A 25,000-nucleotide genomic window follows, 5' to 3' on the forward strand; every position below is an offset into this window, starting at 1 on the left:
CAATTGCTGTCCTGAGGTATGGATGAAAAGACTGTATGTACAACATTGCTGTATGTTCACAAGGACAAATGTTTATCACAAGTTATAGCACAGTAATATTATCGCATAAAATCAGCTAATATCAGATGTGACGTTTTTACTGTCTTGTGACTTAATGTCTTCTTGCTGTTATTTGTACAATGGGCTGTTAACCTAATTTTCTGTCTATCCATTTTGGTAGTTTGCTGAATGTCTGGACTTAAATGTTCAGTCTTGTCTGTCTGGATGATCAAGTCGTGCTCTGATAGGCTCATGCTTGCCTGACTCTCCACCTTTAGTTCCAGTCCAACCTCTACTCCCTGAGTGGTCAGAAATAGGCAATATTCTTGGGGAAAAAAAATAGTTCAGTTTGTTTCCTGCAATGGCACAAATAAATGTTGTGTTGCTCCTGTCTGCAGAGATAACCATCCTTGCTAAATCAGGATGGCTTGCTATCTGATTTGTATAAATCTGCCACATTAATAATATTTTTGTTGTCTAGAAAAACATTTACAGCCTTTCACCCCTATAAACTGACCTCATTTCCTGTTGACCTCAAACCCATCTTCCCACAGCAGGCCAGGGGCTGCACAACCTTGAAGCAATCAGATGAGACCACACAATTACTGTGATATATGATGAATACTATCAGATATGTGAAAGAAACAAAAAGGACCAATTATAATATTCCCTTAGGCAGTCTTACTAGTCCAAACTGGTACAGCAGACTCTAAGGGGCGAGGGTTAGAGGCTTGGCTTAAAAACCAGCACAGATCAATCAGACCAATGTTGTCCACAAATGGACATCCATTTGCCAATAGCCTGAATTATGTAATATAAAAATGTTGTACAAAGTGCAACATTTTGACTGCTGCACTGAGATATGAATTGCGCCTGTGTGATTCTGGCGTCTTCACTGATACAAACACTCAGCTATGAGCGCATATTTTGTGGGATATTCATTCCCCTATAAGTGTAGTATGCCATGGATGTCTCTTTACCTTCCTGTATAAAATAACAAGAACATTGATTGGACGCACTTCTCTGATTTCTTGTGTGGCCACAATGCAAATAGAGATCAATACAACAACCCACCGCTGTCTAAAAATCATTAGCCTACCTATAATCAAGCATAAAATCCAAATGGGGATTTAAATAACTGATTATTTTCTAACCGATTCAACTTTTTTGTTCGGAGAGGCGTTGGCTTGTTGAATGGCTATTTAGGTGTGTGTGTGTGTGTGTGTGTGTGTGTGTGTGTGTGTGTGTGTCACACAGAGAGGCAGGACACACGTGCAAGAGAATAGCTTAAATATTAAAGACTGGGGTCATTAAGCATCCGTGAGGATCAGTTTTCAACTGGATAATCTCTTGTACCCAAAACACCACAGATCTCCTCTTCTCCTTATCATCCCAGATTTGTCGAGATACATAAAATCGGTCTTTGATTGGTCACCCTGGGGTTTAGACCTTGAAACGTGACGTTGTATCCTCATGCAGCCTTGTCTGGCGTTATCCCTGTCTTGATATCCTACAGTAGATCTAACTGGGGCTCTCTGACGTGACATAGGTTCAGTCCTGCTGGGACAAGACACCCTAAATGACCTACATGCTCCCAGAGCTCCAGGTGGCCTTCTTCACTTTGACAAGATTCAAGACCCTGGTGCTCGCCTACTGGGTGTCAAAGGGAACAGCCCCTCCCTATTTGCAAGCAATGGTCAGCCCCCAAACCCCTGCCTGATCACTCCGCTCTTCCACCTCGGCTGGCCACCTGGCACCGCCACCTCTACGCGGATGCAGCAGTCGCGCTACTCAGTCACGGCTTTTTACTGTTGGTGGAACAAGCTTCCCACTGCTGTCAGGACTGCAGAGTCACTACCTATCTTCCGCCGTAGACTGAAGACCCATCTCTTCAGGCTACATCTTGACTGTCCCTCCTAAAGACCTCTTCATCCCCACTACTCCCCTGTACAGTTTCTCTACTGTAAATAAATAAAAAAAGAATAAGTAATTCCTTCTTCTACTTCCTTCTTCTAGCATTGTGACTGCCAATGGCCCCTGGTCCTAGCATGGATTTGTTTTTCTTATGATGACTGATGGATAGATGATTCACTTACTTAGACAAATGTATTTGTTTTAAGTCGCTTTGGATAAAGGCGTCTGCTAAATGTCAGAAATGTAAATGTAAATGTAAATGTTTGACACCATTCCTTATTCTGTTCCATGCATTATTTAACAGCCAATCAGAGGGTTCGATATTACAGCCATTCAGAGTGCTGTATTTAACAGCCAATACTGTCACAAAACCCTCAGTTACATGTATCATTGTTCTCTGAGAGGATCATCTCGTAAAGAATGTCAATCACGACATGTAAGGCATTATTCAGTATTATTGAGCCAACGTGCGGATCGTTATGTAACCTTATGTCTGGTGCTCTTCTGGCTGTCATTGACCCTGTATGAAGAGGGGTGTGTTTTGTTGTCCTGTTCTATTATGTGCCTCAAGTGGCCTCTCAAACATCTCAATACAAATGTTGTTTGATTTTACAGTAGTCTTTCATGAGGTGTGTGTGTGTGTGTGTGTGTGTGTGTGTGTGTGTGTGTGTGTGTGTGTGTGTGTGTGTGTATGTGTGTGTGTGTGTGCATATCTGTGTGTGTGCGTGTGTGTCTGTGTGTACGTGTGCATGCATGCATACAATACAGTATGTGTGTGTGTATGTATGTGTGCTTGTAAGACAGAGAGAGAAAGAGAGAGAAAGAGAGAGAAAGAGAGAGAAAGAGAGAGAAAGAGAGAGCCACTAGACATGTTTGTGTGGTCTCCTGAGACCATTGTTGTTATCCTGGCAACAAATGTTTCAATGGTGGACAAGGGAACATTTGTCTGCACGTGTTGTTCCAGTTTGCTGTATTCTCCTTGACATGTGATGATCTAAAATCAATATCTCAACCTTCATTCTCTCACTCAGTATAGATACTCCCTCTCTGACACCCCCTCTCTCTCTCTCTCTCTCTCTCTCTCTCTCTGTCTCCTTCTCTCTTTCTCTGTCCGTTCAAGTCTTTGAATGTCCGTCAGGAAGTATAATAACCTTGCCTCTCAATAACCTTAGATTCCCTTTGTGTGCTCAGTTTGACTGTGGGAAAGTTTGCACCTGTGAATTCATTTGAGTTTGTTTTGAGAGTATAATTGTGTTTGTGTGTGTTATAATTCTAAGTCTGTGTGTCTATGGTGGTAGGGGTAGGGCTAACACTATGCAGAACACAGAGAAAGAAAAGGGAAATGCGTACACCCTGACCAATAGATCTGGTGATTGTCAACAGAGCCAACTCCTGTGTCAAAAAGGGGACCATGTAGGACGGTGCTGAGGGTACTCAGACCAGGCCTGGTGTTTGTTCTGTATCTCTCTCCTCTGCCACAGCTCTCTCATTCACTCCCATTCAATCCATCTGTAGTGGCGAGTGGGCAGTGAGCGGCACGTGTCTCTGTTATAGAATCTATCACAGGTATGCAGGCTGACTGACGCAGACGGCCCCTATTGTCTATAAATATCCATATATGACTGACACGTGGTTCAGGTTGAATACAACCGCCTTGCCAGAGTCACACACACACACACACACACACACACACACACACACACACACACACACACACACACACACACACACACACACATTGCATTTATCTATGAAATGTTCTATATACAACTCCTCCTCTGGTTGACTCGATCGGGGTGAGTCAGGCTGGGGGATGTTAAATCATACTGGACTGTTCTAACTGTATATAATGTTCCGATGTCTATTTTATTTTATTTTTATTCTATTTCTATTGCCACTTGAAGTGATGTGAGCTGCTGTAATGCCTTAATTTCCCCTCGGGGATCTATCTATCTATCTATCTATCTATCTATCTATCTATCTATCTATCTATCTATCTATCCATCATGCAGCCTCCAGCTGTGTGAATCTAGACGAGATAGCTTGGCAATGTGTGTGGGTGGCACTGTTAAGTAACTGTATAGAGACAGTACACAGCACAGGGACATTTAGAACGGTGGAAAGAGAGCGAGACAGAGTTTCCCAGAGTTTAGTGGTGATGACTCTGACAGGTTGTCTGCGCTGGCACAGAGAATCCCTTTGGGGAAGATTGAGAGTGGAAGGTGGTAGACTTCACCACCTTGTCTGTCTGATTTTGACAGACAGCACTGCTCGCCCCCACAGCTGTTGGAAACCTCTATATGTATCCACTCTTTGCACAGGAATGCACAGGTTTACCAAGAGGTAGACATCTGCAGTGCACAGGTGACTCATACTGATTCATACGCTTCTTTGAAGTCATAGGAAGATCCTCCTTTGTTCAGGAGCTCTGCCTGCATCCGGAGGGTGTGGAGTAGCATATTACGTCTAGTCTAACAGTTACTGAAGACAACTCTAATGTGATGGCAGCGTGAGTAACACTTTGAACCGACAGCAGAGAATTCCCCGTCTGACTCTCTTACCCCAACCTACAGCCTCCGTGGCATATGACTGTACACTCTTAAAAAAGAAAGTACATGATGGAACCCAAAAGGGTTCTTCTCAGGGTGCTACTACAGGGACACATGAAGAACCCTTTTTGTCTATGACTAAGGACGGGCTCATTGCAATGCATGGAATGGAATGAGGAATGGTATAAAACATGTGTTTGACACCATTCCTCATTCCATTCCATTCCATGCATTGCAATGAGTCTGTCCCCTGATTACTGCCTCCCCTGCTGTATGTATGGTCACAAGACCAGGCTGGTTTTGTCTATCACTGTATGTATGGTCACAAGACCAGGCTGGTTTTGTCTATCACTGTATGTATGGTCACAAGACCAGGCTGGTTTTGTCTATGACTGTATGTGTGGTCCAGTTTCAAGTTTCAAGTTTCAAGTTTATTTGTTACGTCTCATACACGAGTGCAGGGAGTAAAATTCTTGGGCTCGGTTCCTTGACAATGCAGCATACCAAATACAATTAATACAAATAATACAAATAATACAAATAATACAAATAATACAAATACACAGTAGTGCAATGAGGTAAGGACAAGACAATAAGTGACACAGTACAATATAAGTGAGACGGTTGGACAGTGACGATTGTTGGGGACACAAGACCAGGCTGGTTTTGTCTATCACTGTATGTATGGTCACAAGCCCAGGATGGTTCCTTGTTTGTGAACTCGGAGGACGGGCTCATTGTAATGCATGGAATGGAATGAGGGATGATACCAAACACGTGTGAGTCCGTCCTCTGATTTCTACCTCCACTAGCCTCCCCTGTTGAAGACAGACACAGCTGTATAACACGTGTTGCGCTGCTATCATGGTGACCCCTGTGGCTCTGGAGGTTCAAATGTCAACTGGCAGCTGAGCATAAACATGATCTTTTTTGGACCACAACAAAAGGATGATAATGAACCGAACCTGATTCATAGCTTAGTGTCAAGAGGTGTCACCTGACTGGTGCCTCAACACACCATGCATGTGCTCCCCTGAGTTTAAGGCATTGATGATCAACAAGACGTCTGGTCCTATTCTAACTGATTTCACACCGACAACGTGAGGGGAAGCAAGAATTTCATTGTACAGGGAAACATGTTTTCTACTGTGCATATGATAATAAACACTTTGAATCTTTGAATCTTGAATCTTTGAACAGTATAGTTGGAAAATAAATCATTTCTGGTAACTACCACCCCAACCACTCTGCATCACATGCAAGTCAAAAACGGCTTCCTATAAATAGACACAATACAGCCGCCTTTGGAAGAGTGCAGCTAAAAAGGGAAAAGTATTTTTGTCGATTTGATTAGGCTCCACCGGCTCATGTAGGAGTGGGAGCACTTAACACCTTCAAGTATGCCCTCTGATGTTGCCCCATGTCAGGAGCAGCACTCTCCTTCATGCAGCACACTGGCTCCACAGCTGTGTGTTGGTAGGGCTAGAGTTCAGTAAAAGGCTCCAGGCAGCGTGAATGGCGCATGGGTGCAGTGGCCTCTATCATCACACCCAAGACTCCCATCAATGGCTAATAATGAAAAAGCTGCATGATTCGCTACATGTGAGAGGCGGTATTGACTGGCTCTCTCTAACTCTCCCAGTTTTTCTGTCCTTCTCTATTCCGCTCTCTCCTCCCTCGCTCCCTAGCTCTGGTCTATTACCCCCATAGTAGGTAATGTACCTTACACCACAGGTCCCTCGCCAGAGTCAAAATCGAAGGAGGAAGGGGGTTGTTTGGGATGGAGCTGAGTGCAGTCTGCCTGCACATGTCCCATAGACTAATGTGTGTGTGTGTGTGTGTGTGTGTGTGTGTGTGTGTGTGTGTGTGTGTGTGTGTGTGAGTGTGTGTGTGTGTGTGTGTGTCTGTGTGTGTGTGTGTGTGTGTGTGTAAAAAGAGGTGGCTGGTCATACATCACTGCTGCGAGGAGGAGAGTATTCGTGTGTGTCTGTGTAACCAGATCATTAGAGATAAAGCATACAGTGATCGCAGTCTCAGTGTATCACGTATCCATCATCTCCCTGTCTTTAGTCTTTGTTGTATCTGTATCCTCTATCACTTTATCAATCTGTCTTTCTCCCTCCCTCCCTCCCTCCCTCCCCCCCCTCTCTCTCTGAAAGTCCCCTTTCCTATACACCTTTCTAGCAAATTCAATAAAGCACCACATTCATCATCAGCTTTAGTCATCATGAAAACATAACATTGTTATGTATTTATTGTGTACTTGGTGTTGTATGTATTGGCTGGTGCAATCAAATTTCCCCCTCTGTGGATTAAGAAAGTAATATCTTATCTTATCTTATGATGCAAATTACATATAACCCTATATAGAAAATATGGTTGCACAAAATCAAGCTTGTCTGTCAAAACAACTGTAATTGCTTTGTTTCAGTTTTGCTGAATCCTGCCATACTGTAGATAGTGATCCCCTTATTGCAACAATATCTTTCAAATGTTCTCGACACTGCAATACGCAAGCTCAAGCTGTGACTCACTGTGAATGTGGACGCTGATTTGATGCACAACCCGTTCTCTTGCGAGTAGGCCTACACGAACGAGCACTGCCCTCCTCCGAGACGGTGCTGCATTCCTGACTAAATTGTAACGAGAAGGAGCCCCATCTGTTGACATGGATGGTCGGTCAAGGAGAGAGGGAGAGAGAGCGTTCACAGAAATCCACCAATAGATATCAGTGGATATCCAGTATGTTTTCCATTCTTTCTCAGTAATTATCACTAGCTGTTTATAATGAACCTTCGTTCCAAGCATTACATTGAGCCCATCCTCCGATTTCTACCTCCACCAGCCTCCAATGTACGGTACGACGCAATTGCTCTGAATGTCATGCTGTTGTCCCTGCATGCTGCCTTGATTGTCACATGTATTTATGTGCCTTAACCAACCTCTCTGTCTCTAGAGAGTTTATTCAGACAGTCACATAGAGATCTAGGATCAGATAGTGTCTCCATATGAAGCACCCTGCTGCATGTTCCCCCCGTATGACATCTTTCAGAACACAGTGTAAAGTTGAGAATGATCTTTCTTGGCCACTAAAACACCACAGGCCGTAGTATGTTCTTCTTACTTGAGAGGGAAAATGGAGGTGAACTGAGGTCAACAGCAACACAAAGACATTTACCGTACCATGGTCTCTGAGACAGGAAGGACAACCTGCATTCACTAGAAACATCATTTTTATTGATTGCTTTCTGTTCTCTGATGTATTTTCTACTTACTTGAGAAGGAAGGTGAGGTGAACTGAAAGTCAACAGTGACATGATGAAATAAGAAAAGAAAAGAACAGATAAATATTTTCACTGTACCTTGCTCTCTGAAATAAGGAGACAACCTCCAAAATGTACTTATTGGACTTGCAGCAGAGAGGAAGACTCTATTCTCTGAAAAATAAAACTCCACAGGATGGGCGTAATTATTATTTTTTTCTCCAAGAAGGATAATGTGTTCTCTTCTCAGGTTTAAGAGGAAATAGTCCCTCAAGATACCTTGACAACATAACACGATTCATACACAATGTATAAAGGTAGGTAATCATTCTGTGAAGTTTGTCCTTCAAGTATTGGGTACTTTGACAACTGACAAGGCTCCCTCAGATAACCTTCTAAATGTCTCAGTGGTGCCTCATGTCCCTTTCGCTTGGTTAGGGACCTGGCAATAATGGCACCATACATACAAACAAACAGCAGGAGGTTAGGGAGGAAGGGAGAGGTGACGGAGGACGGACAGGAGAGGTGAGGGAAAAGGAGGAAGAGGAGGGCTGATCAACACTTCTGTCGTGCTGGGGTCCCCTATGGTTAGTTAGAGTGCTCAGCGGGCTCTGCATGCTGGAGACCTTAGACACACTAAATGCTCACATCTGATGGACACCAACATCAGCAGGGAGTACCATAATAGATAGTAAGTGAATGGTGTTGAAACAGTCAGTCATGCTGTTGGAGAAAGATGTTGTACTACTAGGGAAACCAATTATTAATGCAATCGTACTGATCCAATGCTTTATGAATGTAACATGTATCTCTCCTCCACAGAATAACTGATTAACCCATTCAATGTCTTCCATCTATCCATCTGTGTCCATCCCTCCACATTTGTCCAGGACCCATAGCCTACAGCAAAGGAGGCAGGCAGCTATCAAGCATTTATTTACATTTACATTTACATTACATTTATAGCATTTAGCAGACACCTTTATCCAAAGCACTTGCATTTGTTTACTAAGTGAATCATCTATCCATCAGTCATCATAAGATTAAGTAATCAATGCTCAGACCAGGGGCCATAGGCAGTCACAATTTTTAAAATTTGTTTTTATTAACAGGAGAGAAACTTGTACAGGGGGGTAGTGGGGGTAAAGAGGTGAAGAGGTGAAGAGGTAATTTATTGGCAACACGCATATTATGACAGTGGGTGGCACTACTGAGGCAACATGTAATTCTTCAATTTCACACTCATATCATTGGGGATTCAACAACATTACAAATGGTGTCTCTCAAATTGTCATGCGGTATGCAATTCATTTCAACTGTAGGCAACTGATGCACATTTGGTCAATCAATGACGCTGAACTTTGAACCACGTTACCCAGAAGGCACCGCGCTGCCTGACTCGTTTCTGGGTCAGACCTGTCTGTCATATCTATCCAGCGATAGATAAACAGAGTTATTATATCGTCCCCGAAACTACAGCATTGGAACCAGTAATTGTGAAATGTGTTGTCGCCCTCTGCTAGATAAAGCAAACGCTCACATTCTCTTTAGGTCGGCCGTGGTGTGTGTACTATATGAACGGTGTTTCCGTGGTGACAAATTCCGTGCTGGATTGTTGCGGAGGGCTGAATAACGTGGATTACAGTAAGGTACAACTGAATGACTGATGTGGAAGTGTGTGCATCAAAAGTACCACATGACAATCCGAGAGCGCAAAAAGTGGGAAGGTCTACTCGCCCACAGCCCACGTAGCTGCGAGGTCTCATTCCCCACATTGTAGATTAGCAACATAACACTACAGAAATAACGTATTAACATTATTTAATTGCCACCGTGGCAACACTGCTATGCATTCATGTGCATTTTAATATGTGGTTTCGTCTCGCGTCGGTGGTGAGATGTTGGTGAGAGCAATATTGTCAGCCTCTTAGCAACTATGCAATGACATGTAACTCATGCAAGAGCCTACTGCCCATGCGCTGTACTGTATTAAGAACAGTAGTTAATGGTTAGTTTTACTTATTTAGACTTATAGGTCTTTGTGTATGTGTGTGGGTGGTAAATAGTACTTTGAAGATGCATATTAAGATCTCTTAATATGCAAAACAAACTTAATTTTCACCAAAGCAGATATAGAGTAAGTTGATGCACCAAAAATAGATCAACTGTAAAGCTCTAGACTCAATGGCGACCATGTAAGAACGTTATTAAACGTGCTGTGAAGTTGATGTCTTATTGTGGCCAGAGGAGAGTTGCGTTCTATTGTGCTCCCATTGTGTAGTGCTGATAGAGGCAAGGCTTTTTAGCACGCAGCGCCCTCGCATGCATGCTTTGACTAGTTTATTTATAACAGGTACAATCATTGTTGAGTGAAGTTCCACTAATGGCCAACTGTGAGACTTGTGAAGAGTAATCAATACAATGTGATCGTTGTGAAAAAAGAACCCTAGGTCTAATTTTCTCCTTGTCCCATGCTGTTCTTTGAAGTGGCATACTTACATAGGCTATTCTAAAATAGTCCTCACAAGTGTGGAAAATAGAAAAACTGAAGGAAGAAATGAAAGGAAGGGCTTTACAGATGTTTAATATAGCACTCAAGACTATTTTCAGTGTCATCCCATTACTTTTGATAAGCCTCTTTGTTTTGAACGCTACCTGGACAAAGATGAAGCGTTGTGCACAGGACTGTTCATTTAGGTTACGTGAGTTCATACTTCACTGTTGTGTGTCACCAGGGGCTTGTGCTATCTGAACTATCTGACGTTTTCCTCGCTTCCTACAATACGATTAACAGTGAGCTTGCTTGTTCGCCATCGCAAGGTGAGTTTAGCTTTGAGATCACTTTACCCCGGTCCTCTCCCTAAACAAATCATAAATCAGAGGGCGGGAGAGACTTCAAGGCTGCTTTGTGATCTCTCTGTCGTCAGCAGGGGTAACTGTGACAACCGTAAAAGCAGGTGGAGGAGAGGAGAGTATCAGGTGGAGGAGATGGACAGTAGCCCTCTCTGTCTGGGGAAACCCAAATAAGCTAACAGGAGGATTTGTGTTTGAGCTGGGAATGGATAGGCTGTTGTCATTCAGTCATGCAGGGATCTCGGTTTGTTTGAAACCTCTGCTTTAATATACTGTAAAGTATTTGATGGTATCTGAAACGGTCCTTTACTCAGTCAGTCATATTGAGATCACAGTCGGTCATTATTGGGACACACATTTCAAATTCATTCATGCTCCCCTTAAAAACGAATCCCTCTTTAAACAAAAAGAAAACTCACAAGCATTGGTCTTATCCCATGTCCTGTATCTCTCTCTCTCTCTCTCTCTCTCTCTCTCTCTCTCTCTCTCTCTCTCTCTCTCTCTCTCTCTCATATGTCTGGACATGTCTATATCTGTCTTTGTGTGTGTTTCTCAGATGGACATGTCTGTATATCTCTGTCTTTGTGTGTGTTTCTCAGATGGACATGTCTGTATATCTCTCTTTGTGTGTGTTTCTCAGATGGACATGTCTGTAATGGAGGATGTCACGAAGCTCGTAGACGTGTGGGACCCCAGGTTCTGCGTGGCCGTCATCGCCATCATGTTTAACCCTTTTTTCTGGAATGTGGTGAGTGAAGTAGCAAGGCACGATGTGAATCTAAAACAAACAGCAATCGTAATTAATATGCAGTTATTAAGTAATAATAGGTCATTTTACCAAATAGTTCTAAGTAGGCACCTGCCTAATACCAGGCTTGTAAAATAATGGGTTACTTGTACATTAACATGTATCAGCTCATTTGGAGCGATCCTTCTGATTGGAGGGAAGGACAGAGGGAGGGAGGGAGGGAGAAAGAAAGAAAGGGAGAGAGAGAGAAGAGAGAGATTAATATTTAGAGTGGTCATAGGGGTCCTCCCCCCCCACCTCACATTCACACAGGTGGCCTGCGTGTTTGCCTGTAGCCTGTGGAGTCCCTCTGGCCCTCTGACGTAAGCTGGCCCTCTCCATATGCCATATGGTGTACGTATGTCCCAATACACACGGAAATAGAGGCCTCACGGCCCATTGACTGAAGGGCCTACACTGCTTCATTGAGTTGACTCCATTGCTGCTTGGCAGATGGTGAGCTTTTCCGTCACGTTTCTCTCCGCTAGATTTTGTCCCTGTTCTCCGTCACCAAGTGTGTTCTTTTCCCCAGCCTGCAGGGGGAAACAGGTACTGTGTGAGTCATGTTCCCCCACAGTACAGCCAGGTTGAAATGTCCAAAGGACCCGAGTACTAAGAAAAATACAAATATTGTGAATAGAAACCTTCTTCTGCACACCTAAAGTGACCTTCCTGGAAAAAAGCAGCTGAAGTAGAGAGAGACTCTGTGTGGCCTATACTTGCACATGAAATGTTCCGGTCATGTACAGTGTACAGTGTACAGAGTACAGTGTGTCTGGAGTGTCAAGTACAGTGTGTCTGGAGGTACAAACCTGTGTCCCTCAGGTGAGCAGTTATCACCCTGTTCCTCTCATCGAGATCCAGATGCAGAGGTGTCCCACAGGGTTAGGTTGACATGCGTGTGTGTGTTTATGTGTGTGTAGTCGTAGTACTTTATACAAAGAGGTGATGTGCTGTGTGTGTATGTGTGTACGCATGTGCATGTCTGTGTCTGTGTCTCTGTAGGTCGGTGTGTGTGTGTGTGTGTGTGTGTGTGTGTGTGTGTGTGTGTGTGTGTGTCCAGGAACACGTCAGTGTCTCTGTTAAGCAGGGGGACACAGCGAAGGTACAGTAACCCTGTGGAAAGGAGCCTTCGTTCAGCACACTTGTGCTCTTTGCATAACAAGTGGCGTGCAGAACGCAGTGTTCCCCCTAGAAACGGAGACACGGAGAGCCGTGTTCCTCTGACAGAGGCAGAGGGAGGATTAGGACGTACCAGCCCCCACCCATCACTGCCCTTTTCACACCGAGCAGGGTACAGCCTGCCTTTGAGGCCCTGGTCCCACCCACCGCCCCCCTGTCCTCTCCGTCAACAGCTGGCTGAATGGGTTCAACTGTCTTGGTTAGGCTGCGGTTGTAATATTCTGGGCTTAGTTTACAAAAACAGTGTTTGTGATGTTCTTGGTGTAGCTCAATCGAGCTGGGGATCTTCTGTTTCTTGTCTCTGTGGGAGGGGTTCTTGGATTGTGTTACCATAACAGACGTGTGTGCGCGTGTGTCTGCGTCAGAGTATGAGCGTGTCTGTGTGTGCGTGTGTAGATGCGTGTGTATACTGTCTGTGTATGTGTGTGTTTGTGAATGTGTGTTTCAAAGAGTTGTACCACTGTACGGACCACTCCTTACGAGTTCAGAAACGAGCAAACGGTAGTCTGCATCACATCCTAATGAACACATCCAACAACACACAGGACGCTTGTGAGGCTCCTTCTCTAATTGTTTCGCCACGAGGCTAGAATTACACCTGGGATTTCATCTTCGATGATGTCACTTCCTCATTGTGCCCCTCCGTCGTGGGATGTTTGGCTGCAGGGGGCCGGCCTCCTGCGTGCGATGTTCATTACTCAACAAATGATACCTTTGATGATCTCATTACGGTACATATTTATACCTGTAATTATCTCTGTAGTCTGATGATAGCGCCTTTGATGTTCCCTCGCACGTGTGCTACTCTCGACCCAGCTACAGGGAACCTCGGAATCACAAGAGGGACACACAGGAAGTTGCCAGTTGCCGGAAGACTAATAAGAGAGGCGTGTGCGTGTCTGTGTGTGTGGGTGTGTGTGGGTGTGTGATGAGACAGAGGAGAGTAGAGAGCAGGGATGCTACGTCCATCACACTGTGTACAGTGCATCTCCTAAGAGGGTGTTGATTTGATCGAATTGTCTTTGATCCCCTAGAATGACACTCAGTTTCACTTTCCAAGGAGTCATTGTTGCAATCTCTCACTTTAATCCTCCTTCTGGACAGGAAAGGCATTGTGAGACTCACAGGATGATCTGAGCGGATGACACATCTCTCCTCTAGAGAGATGTTGCCTGTGGCCTTGGTACAACAAAGAGTCTCATGGGTACCGTTGTTTGCTCTGCCTCTTCTCTCCATGTTAGCACAATCTGTTCTAACCTCGCTCCACATTTGTCAATATTACTGTTGCGACGCAGACGCAGTCACATTTGGCTTTGCAGCTCCTTTAGATATAGAAACGTCAGTGTTGGATTATTTTTTAACCCCAATCGAATTGAACAAATTAACAGCACCCTCTTGAGTAGCAGAGTAAAACAGACAACCAGACCTCCCAGAGAATTAAGAGTATCTGACCATGTTGTTATAGATGACAATAAATACAACATCTCAAAGAGTTTATCTGCCGTTCTATAAACTCTCACTCTTAACATCTGGTTAGGTACCGCATTATCTGTGTTTGGACCCAGAGATATTATTGAAACACCAAAACACTATTGACTTAGAGTCTGACTTGTTTTATTTCAAATGGCACAGGCAGGGCCGTGTTCTAAATCTCATGTAAAGGAGTGAGTCTGAATACAAGAGTATATGCGTATAAACTAATACATAATCAATGACCTGTATTGATTATTTTTTTTGTTTGAACATTCATTTATTCACATGGTCCTTTGAGGTCAACATGTGTCTTTCTTACGGGAGAGCTGTACAAACAGGCTAAGGTCCAATCTCTCCCTTTGGGGATCAGTTGACCAATAATGAATTCATAAGTAATTGTATTTCTTTTTTTCTTTTTTTCTCTTGACTTTGGTCATAGTGAAACCTTTTAGTTCTTTCGTGGTGAGTTTTGGGTTTCTCTCTGTGCACTTAAAAAGAACTTGAAACCATTGAAGTGGTGTTGGAGAAAGGTTCTAATATGCATCCCCCTGCCATGCCCTTGTTCTGCAGCTGAACGACACACAGATAGGTACTTCAGGCACCTTTTAGGGCACATCTGAGGCTGTGTTGGAAAGGGTAGAGGTGACTTACGCAAACATCTCACTCGAGCTGAGTTTAGACTGCAAATGAGGAAATGAGCACACAACATTTTTCAATTGTAAATGCACCAAAATGTTAAGGACGGTACGTTGGATGCGTCAGTTTGGTTGTTAGACCTATTTAAAAAAAAAAAAAAATTTGGTTGTTGCCTTAGAAACAACTACGTATATTTCCAGTGGTTCACAGTAAAAGTGAGAGTTGCAGAGGTGAGAGAGCTGAGGTCTGTGTGTACTGTAGCTACAGTATGCAGAAACCTTCAATAGGTGTGTGTGGTGTGGTGTGGTGTGTGTGTAGTCGTAGCACGTTATACAAAGAGGTGATGTGCCAGGCTTAACACTGGTCTGTGTGTAGGGACCTATGCAGAGTAGTGACATTCTTTAGGTCTGTGATTTGCTGAGCTCAGCCTCCTGCTGTAGTATACCTACAGGTCTTACAGTACTGGTGTTCCCCTTGGACATGCTCCAGACCATGCTGATATCACGGTCAAGATGAGGTCGGCCTGTGCCTCTCTCTTATCTGTGATGTCCAACTCCTCGGCTAGCGTCATGTGGCGTTCCCGTCAGCCAGATTACACATTACAGATTGCAGCAGCGAAGGAGGCTGGTGGAACGGAATGAGGAGTGGTATCAAACTTTGATGCCATTCCTTATTCCATTCCATGCATTACAATGAGCCCGTCCTCCGATTTCCACCTCCACCAGCCTCCCCTGGTTACAGCGTGAACCACTCCGACCAGGTTCACAACCCCAAAAGAGGAAACAGTAGTATAACACTGCTAACTTTCACAGTCAAGTTATATTAAACAAATAGCCTCGCTAAGTCAGACCCTCCATTTCAATGGAGAGTCTGATGGACTGGGAGGTGTTCTCAGGTGAATTTGAATGCACAGTGCTCACCTGCGAAATGATGGCATCTAAAACATATTCAGTTAACTGTGTGTTTTCATTTTGTGCAATGTGTGCAAATTGGGTTATAAACGTAGGGCAGGGCAGAATGGCAGGGGCAGAGCGGGAGGGACATGGTTGACAACCTCAGAAAGTCTTCTCATTCAAAAGCTGATATTCTGGGTTCCAAGATTCTGGGTTCCAAGATTATAGCATGAACAGCCCCACATGCTCGAAAACCTATGTAGGAAAACACTTCTCTTCCCCCCAAAATGACACTTTCCATATATAGATGAGCTGAAAAGGTACACACACTGGCACAGCTCGCCCTTTCACAAACTCAGCGCCGGGCCCACTCATCGAACACACTCACACACACCTTCGGAGAGCTTCTGACATAACAGTGTTGCATGTTGCCTGAAGAAGCATTGTGGCAAGCATTGTGCAGAGCCTCTCTGGCACTCTCCCTCCACTCAGCACCCTTCTGCTTTCACATATTCTCTAAGTGCCTCACTAGGCACACCTTAAGGAGCCTCTCATATAGACAGGGGTAGAACATGGGCACATCACCAGCAGGCCAATCAGCCAGCAGGGCCCGGTTACATAAGGCCCACTCCCCGGAGGGAAAGTGAAGAGGCATACACACAGAGACATACAGAGAGAGAGACACAGAGACAGACAGAGACTGAGGGAAGGGAGAGAGAGGGGGGAGAAGCAGGGAATGGAGAGAGAGAGAGGAGAAGCAGGGAAGGGAGAGAGAGGGGGGAGAAGCAGGGAAGGGAGAGAGAGGGAGGAGAAGCAGGGAAGGGAGAGAGGGGGGAGAAGCAGGGAAGGGAGAGAGAGGGGGGAGAAGCAGGGAAGGGAGAGAGAGGGGGGAGAAGCAGGGAAGGGAGAGAGAGGGGGGAGAAGCAGGGAAGGGAGAGAGAGAGCACTGAGGGCAATGCAGCCTTGAATGCTTGTGAGTGACAGCTGGCTCTTTTTTCCAGGAATCCTCATTTGAATGGTTTGAATGGAGTGGTTGTCAGTATATCAGAGGCACTGCATCTTCAGATAACACTGTTGATTATGACTCACTATTGTTTGCTGATGTCAATGTTGTAGTGTTGTTTTTGTCTCAAGGTTGCTTTGTAATTACTTTCATTTCAGAACCACACCTTGTCAAGGCATGTCAACTTGTTGACAATTACACACATTTTCATTGCTAAGATGCAAATAGATGCTGTTATTTACTGACGCACAGAATATGAGCCCATGATCCCTTTGTATTCCAGCTCAAACTTAATTAGAGTTATATTTAGACTAATTACCAGCCTGAATCATAAGCTTCAAGCAGTGATTTGTTTATTAGCTGAATTTAGAGTGTGGGGAGGTTAGCATTCTTGTGGACGACAGCTCTGCGGCCAACACAAACACACACACACACACACACACACACACACACACACACACACACACACACACACACTCTCTCACACCCAGCCTCTTCCCTGTGGTTGGTGTTCCTCTGGAGGTCACTGTGCTTCTGACTGACTTACAGTAGGCCTGACTATCTAACATAGTGATAATGTCAGCCTGCTCTGCTATAGATTCTAACAGATTTGGACCATTTGACAACTCCCTTCTTACCTTTTGTTTTGCGTTTGTCCATGTCCACCCGTGTGCTTTCCTCCCATGACCCATATCTGCAGCTGGGCAACAAACCACTCCACCCATCAGCCCATGTCCTGTAAGCATTTTTTGTACTATAACAACTGCCCAGTGGTAGGGTTCAGAGCAGGACCAGTCTCGAAAGTATGAATATTATGGTCACCTCAACAATTAGGCCATTTGACTGTTTTACGAGCTAATGGTTTAAAATAATACGGACCAGTAGATACTGCATGTTGTAAACCCATAGCCAATCCTCTTGAATTTGAATATTCAAGGTTACAGTATCTGCGATATTCAGGATTCTACTGAGCATTTAATGTGTTCTTGATTCATTAGACTGATCATTTTGAGCTCCTGCACAAAATGTAGGGTACCTGTTAAACCTGTGGGTGGGTGGGTGGGTGTGGGGGTCAGTGTGGGTGGGTGTGTGTGTGTGTGTCCTCAAGCTTACCCATGCTCCCTATAGCCTGATTCCTGATACCGCAGGAGAGAACACAGCGGTTGCATGGAGACGGTTGCAGGATCTCTGTTGTTTTTGTTGGATTGGGTTTCAGAGAGGATTCACGCCCCCGGCGCCCTCGCCTCCTGCTGAGTGGAGACCAGGTCACAGGTGGATGCTGGGTAAAACAGACTGTCAGCCCTGAAATGAGTTTCTCTATCTTCCCTATTTCTTAAGTGCCCTCTTTATGACCCAGTTACATTTCAACAGCAATAACAAACTGATATGACCCTCCAGTACACGTTTTCTCTGCCGCATATATTTCCCCGCCCGTCCCAAGGCTAAGGTTTGATGAGTTATGACATTGTATTTCGAGGGACATAAGGTCACTGCGTGATATAAATGACACACACCTTGAGGGGAAAGAAAGTAGCAGTAGAATTTCTAAGAAAAAACAGTCTTGGCTTTGTGATAGTGTACATGCCACAGGCGTTGCTTCCTCGCACAATGTACACGCACAAGTCGCAAACCTACATCGTCTACAGTATAACGCCAACACAAGTGAACGCCCTCCGCAGTGCCTGACGTTAACCAGTTACTGTACACCAACAAAAAGCTAAAGGGGCTGGTGGGGGTATTTCAGCGTGAGGAATGAGTTTACAATCTCAACTCGGTTACGTACAGTATGGAGTACAATATAGATTTCATCACAGGGACATTTTAAACTCTGATTATATTGTCTGTTGCCGTATAGCTGTACATTTGTATTTTTTTAATAATGTGTTATATTGTAGTATTGTATTGTTGTTGATTGTTTACAGATGAAAATTAGCTATCTACTGTCGCTAAATCTGGTGCTAAGACATGTTGTACAGTACATTGTCCTTGACAAGTAAACAAACAATTAAATACAACACCGATTTATTCGGTCACGTTCAGGATGTGACACACGTTTAGAAGACAACCCTCTGTGCCCATATCCTATCAGATCTGTTATTAATATGCTAATTTCCCCTCTCAATAAAAGTCATTCTAAAGGGGTTAAATAATATTACCGTAGGGGGGTCTAATTACTAACCGTTGTGCATGTGATCAGGGCATGTTCTGTCCCCTTCTACTTCCACTGGGGGACGGAGCGCGACCGTGCATTAATCCAGTGGATGAATCCCAGGTGGTGATTAAGCAGGATCTAGGGCCCTAGCCAGAGTTGAGGCCCAGGGGAGCCAGGCTGTTACCCATTGAGACACCAGAGTACCCTGTACCAGAGTACCCTGTCCACCCAGTCAAGACCTCCTAATGCTCTGTATCACAGTCCAGCCAGGGCCCAGGGTGTCAGAAATACATCCAGCTTTAAGTGACTGGATGGAGTGGCTGGTCTGGCCTGTTTCCTAAACCTGGATTACATTTAGAAAGGGCTGCTTGTCACAGTGCACATTGATGGGCCTTGATAACACCTAGTTAAACCTACCAATGAGGGACCTGTAAACCAGCGTCTATTTATAGAGCCCATGGTCGCTTCGTAGAGGGTTATTACAGCAGAGTTGCCAGAGCTTTCATATCAGCTCCGAGCTCCTTGTTAGAGCCAGGGGAGCAGTCCTGCTGAGAGACGAAATATGCCTCTACTCAAGCAACGGGCTGCGTCTGCGTTGGTGCCACCAATCAGATGTCGCTATGAGCGCTATGCCAGCGCCCATTAACATGAATTTTCTTCATTCGTTCACTTCATCCAGTTATTTATACAGTGTATTATAATAGTGCAATGGTTAGATCCTGTACAGTTGTAAACATGTATTCATACCGCATACGACTAAGACAGAAAATGCTACGTCGTGTTTTATTGATGAGTTGTTACTGTGCACTAGATTTAATTTGTCTCGTGGTCAAACATTCTTCTGAAGAATAAATAAATGTAATGTAAATGTAACTCTGAGTGACATAAACCTTGGATGCACACACACAACAATGGAGGCGTAGTTCTGTTACAGTCAACATACTCTATACCAGGGGTGCCCAATACGTCGATTACGATCGACCGGTCGATCGCGAGAGTAGTGCGGGTCGATCGCGTGACATTAAAACATTTTTTTTTTTACGACGGACATTTGTGCTTCAGCGCAGTACGAGGCAATTGAGCCAGTGTGAGTGAGCCACTTGATTGACGTACAATGCGGCCAGTCTGAGATCGCTTCTCTTCTACGGGCCACGTGTCACCATGCATTCGCATGTATATATTTCACAATATATATTTAGCATTTTTTAATGTAGGTAGATCATTTTGACCTGGTCATTTTGAAAGTAGCTCGCAAGCCGAAAAAGTGTGGGCACCCCTGCTCTATACAGTTAGTTATCTCTGTACTCCATCTGACACATCTTCTCCATGACCATCAACAATGACCGATGTGACTTACGTAACCGACGTAACCAAGTTTCCTATGATGAGTGATGAGTTATGAGTCTAGGAGCCTTGGAGAAAATGGAGGCAGAATTTGGTTTGCAGTATCTATGTATGGACAAATGACTCTCTCATACTCCCGGGTTTTCTCCGTTGTAGCATATAAACATATTGTTATGGTCCCTGCAATCAAGGCGTAATGTACTGTGACCTTCCTCTTGGTTGGATGCTAAGTACATTACCACCTAGATGTTAGTCGAAATGAAAGGTTCATAGTTCATTTTAGAATGTGAAGTGCTTTTGGAGTGTTTTCCCCTGAAAATTGATTTATATTGAGACTCACACACTAATACTAATGTTCAGACCAGACCACCTTCCTCTGCCCTCCAGATGCCCTCTCTCTCCCAGTCTAACCCTCCATGTCTGGAGACGCTAATGCAATCACTGTCTCCACTTCCCCCATTAGCCTGCATAGCTCTCCTCTCCTCTCCTCTCCTCTCCTCTCCTCTCCTCTCCTCTCCCCCCTTCTTCCCTCCTCTCCTCTCCCCTCCTCTCCTCTCCTCTCCTCTCCACCCTTCTTCCATCCCCCCTTCTTCCCTCCCCTCTCCTCTCCCCCCTTCTTCCCTCCCCTCCTCTCCTCTCCCCCCTTCTTCCATCCCCCCTTCTCCTCTCCTCTCCTCTCCTCTCCTCTCAGAGAGGGGGGGGGGGAGACAGAGGAACCAGCCTGTTGCGTTCTGTCCAGGAATCAGATCTCTGCTCTAATTACTGTCCACACTAAGACCAGGCAGGGCTGGGGAAACTAATTCTGATAATTGCCTCCCTCTCCTCTCCTGTTGCTCACCCCGGGCACTTTGTTAAAGAGAGTGATGCAGAAAATAGATGCATATGTAGTCATGAAGAGATCCTTACCAGCTCTACAGCCCTAAAAGCTTTAGTGATGGGCGAGGGACGGGCGCTTAATTCAAATAATGAGGAGAGAGAGAGAGAGAGACAAGATGAGAGTATACAAGATGTTAGAGCTGTAATTGTATAAACCGAATAAAGGATTTCAGATGGAGGGAATGAAAGTAAGAAGGCACATTTCTCAAATGAGGACTAATGGGACAAACAGATCTCTGTGGTAGATTCAGTTCCATTCAATTCAAAAATACTTTATTAGTCCCACAAGCAGCAATTAACATACAACAACAACAACAACAACGCGCATATAGTTATTAAAAACATAATGTGTAATGATAAACATAATAGCCAGAGGACCCTAGAAGATGGTAAAAACAGAATAAATTAAAAACAATAGTCACTAAACAAGTGGGTACAATGTGCTCAGGCTGGGCTGAGTCTGGCGGTTGTCACTCACTGGCCTTACAGAAGAACTAAAAAATAAAGACTTTTCCTGTTGAACATGGTCTATGTAGCATCAGTAGCACTCATATACAGGTACATCCGTTCTAGTGGAGTCCCTTTTTCAATGGCTTCAGGGACAACACTGAACTTTCTCCTGTTTTCAATAGAAAACCACCATTGAGTCTAGGATTAGGATTAATCTGTGTCTCGGTAACCCAGCCCATAGTGTACAGTAGTTAAGTCTATTGAATAGAATCCCATACTGAAGCGTGATACTACGGTGCTGTGACTGCATAGGACCCAGAGGCAGTCTGACGTTGGTTCTGTGTTGTTTGTCCCAGGTGGCCCGCTGGGAGCACCGTACGCAGGGTCTGACCAGACTGTTTGGGGGTCCGAACCTGGCCTGCTACTGTCTGGGCTTCCTCATCATTCTACTCAATGTCTACCGCAGCCACAGGTGAGGACACACACACACACACACAATGTCTGGTTTCCTTAATTCTCATCCACCTCCGCCCACTGAATCTCAGCCTGAAAGCACAGAAGGAGAAGCAGAGCCTGTTTTCCTCTCCTCTGATGGGGTCAAGCAGTGAATCATGGCCAAATGAACAAACATACCAAATGACTTGCCGTTTCTAATCAGATTAGATGAATTACTTAGGTCATTGTTGTCAATCGCCAAACCAGACCAATTGCTAATGTATGGGTCTTACCTTACCTAACTTACAACTTACAAAATGTTCTGCTGCTTATTTTCACTCTTCAACTCTGACTTGATTATTAAGCCTGTTCAGAGGAACCAGACCCACTGCTGCACCAGGCAACATGTAGCCTACTGACCATGGTGTCTGACCATAAAAGAGGGTTAGAGCAGATCTCAAATGTTCTGCATGCTGCTCTGGATACAGTACTCACACCCACATTTATTTTTCCTGCTTTTTTTCATCCTCCTCTTCTCCCCCAACTTTTAACTCCAACATCCATTTCAGAGCGTATGTATTTGTTGCTATGGCACCGGTGGCGATCGCTGTGCTGTATTTCCCACTTGTAATGTGCGTGTGCGTGTGCGCGTGCGTGTGCGTGTGCGTGTGCGCGTGCCCTATCTCCAAGCGAAGTAGTCATTATCATTGATTATCAATGAGATAAACAGAGAATGGGTCTTGTTTGGCATTTGAAAGGTCATGTGTCAAATCAACCCCAAGGTCATATATTTACGGCTGTTACAGTGGATGACAAGAATCTTTGTGGCGGAGAACTTTTAACTGCCCCCTTGTTTCAGTCATAGTGATGTTTATGTCGTTAAAAAGCATGTAGATTATCTACAGTTATTTCTGAAGCTTAAATCTCTGGAAGGGCTATTAGTCCCCGAGACGGTTCCATAAGATACAGTTCATTCTTTGCATATCTACTGTACAGTTTAGTTGATCCGTTTCAACTCTTTACTGTGTGAACTCCTTGTGTTACACAGAGCTGCGTTGTCTGAGACAGGTGGGACTTCCCCGTTACCTTCCGCTGTTGTGGAATGGACATCTCCTCCAAACTCCTCACTCTCCTCTTGGCTCAGAGAAGTGTCTGCCAAAACAGCCTGGCAACGGCTGGGTTTCTACGTGGGGCGAGGTGTGGGAGGGGGTGGGATGGGATGGGGTAGGAGGAGGTGGAGGGTATTCCCCTCTTCTATTTGAGCAGAGAGGGTTGTGATTGAAAGCAAACACAGAATGACAGAGATTGTAACGGCGAAAGCCTCCGTCCTCACTTAGCTGACAGTACGCCTTCAAGAGATAATGCAAGCTCTCAGAGTTGTGGGTAAAACAGGGAAAGTAGAGCTCTTTTGCATGTATTTATAACTCTCTGACGTACACCATGAGGACAAGCTGGCTTGTACTAGTTTCACCTTCCTCTCTCCATTACACACACTGTGTGGATCGATGCCAACTGCCAACTCACCTCAGACACAGCCTGAGCCCGCTGGTGACATAACAGGTCCTTCAGCATCAGAGTTGAAAGAGGACGCATACACACACACACACACACACACACACAGATACACACGAACACACACACCCACATACACACACACACACACCGAACACACACACACACCGAACACACACACATCGAACACACACACACCAAACACACACACACACACACACACACACACACACAGGAGTGGTGGCTTAGTGTTTAGTACCTCGCCCCGTGATCAGGGGATCGCAGGTTCAAGTCCCGGTCACAGCTTTGGAGCTAGGCTTGAAGCATTCTGGTATTTGTTGTAAGTCGCTTTGGATAAAGGCGTCTGCTAAATGCCATAAATGTAAATGTGCACACACGCACACACACACATACACACACACAGAGGATTAGGAGTAGGAAATGTTTTGTGAATGCCATGCCAGTCTCTCTTGCCCCCCAGTGCCCCACATCCCTGTTCTCAGCTCATCCTCATGGTGGTTGGCCACAGTTGACACATTTCGTCAATCGTCACATTTCCATTCTTAATTAAAAGTAGTGTGTGTGTGCGCAATTGTCCCCGATAAAGATGAGCTACTGTAGAATTGTATCAGGTATGGAAATAAACACTCTACGTGTCTGTACTGTAAATAGCACGTCTCAGAGGGCTCTAGCTTTGGGAGTGCAGATGACTCAGAGCTCCTGGATTATTAGTCTTTGCGTAATTGCATCAATACAAGTTTTGGATGAAAATATCCACTACAGTTCAGAGTTTATCTACCTCTTATTTATCTATAAAGATGGTAAACACACATGAAAGTTACCATTGGTTTTCTGTAGGTACTCATTGATGCTGATGATATTAGCATTCATTGTGAAATGTTCCTCAGGTTGGTCTTGAACAGTATGTGGTGGTTTTCACTCTTGCCAGTCATTTAGGTCTGTGTTATAGTCATTTAGGTCTGTGTTATAGTCATTTAGGTCTGTGTTATAGTCATTTAGGATTGTGTTATAGTCATTTAGGTCTGTGTTATAGTCATTTAGGATTGTGTTATAGTCATTTAGGTCTGTGTTATAGTCATTTAGGTCTGTGTTATAGTCATTTAGGATTGTGTTATAGTCATTTAGGTCTGTGTTATAGTCATTTAGGATTGTGTTATAGTCATTTAGGATTGTGTTATAGTCATTTAGGTCTGTGTTATAGTCATTTAGGATTGTGTTATAGTCATTTAGGATTGTGTTATAGTCATTTAGGTCTGTGTTATAGTCATTTAGGATTGTGTTATAGTCATTTAGGTCTGTGTTACGCTCCTACAGGTCCAACTCCTCTTGCCTTTACCACGGTATTGTTGGCTGTCCGTGTTGGCTTTCTTCTACAAAGCTGCACAATGAAAGCAATCTCCTAGAAAAAAACAACAACTCAGCCCTGGCCTGTGATGGGGTTTGGCCTGCTCACCTGTGGCGTTTTGTGCCATTTGTCAAGCTTGCTTCGTCACCATTGTGTCGACAGCAAAGGAAAGTGGGTCAAGATGGGAGCGGTGTTATTGTGGTTGCCGTTGGACTGACCCTGCAGGGCAGGGTGGTGGTGGGCAGCGTGGGCAGGTGGGCAGGGCAGGGTGGG

General features: G+C 44.5%; 1 protein-coding gene across 4 annotated transcripts in view; it reads left to right on the forward strand.

Moving 5' to 3' along the window:
• The first annotated feature begins 9,212 nt into the window (after positions 1 to 9,212).
• pemt (phosphatidylethanolamine N-methyltransferase) overlaps positions 9,213 to 25,000 on the forward strand; it is a 32,997-nt gene continuing 17,209 nt past the window's right edge. For 3 of the 4 annotated variants that reach the window (XM_083687233.1, XM_083687234.1, XM_083687235.1), the window contains exons 1-3: positions 9,213 to 9,414; positions 11,259 to 11,366; positions 21,771 to 21,886. In XM_083687233.1, the coding sequence (XP_083543359.1) occupies positions 9,340 to 9,414; positions 11,259 to 11,366; positions 21,771 to 21,886 (299 nt within the window). In that variant the 5' untranslated portion in view covers positions 9,213 to 9,339. The remainder of the gene's footprint in view (positions 9,415 to 11,258; positions 11,367 to 21,770; positions 21,887 to 25,000) is intronic. The other variant, XM_083687236.1, reaches the window with a different exon arrangement.

Source organism: Argentina silus (genome assembly GCF_951799395.1).
Source record: "Argentina silus genome assembly, chromosome: 16".
Taxonomy (NCBI): domain Eukaryota; kingdom Metazoa; phylum Chordata; class Actinopteri; order Argentiniformes; family Argentinidae; genus Argentina; species Argentina silus.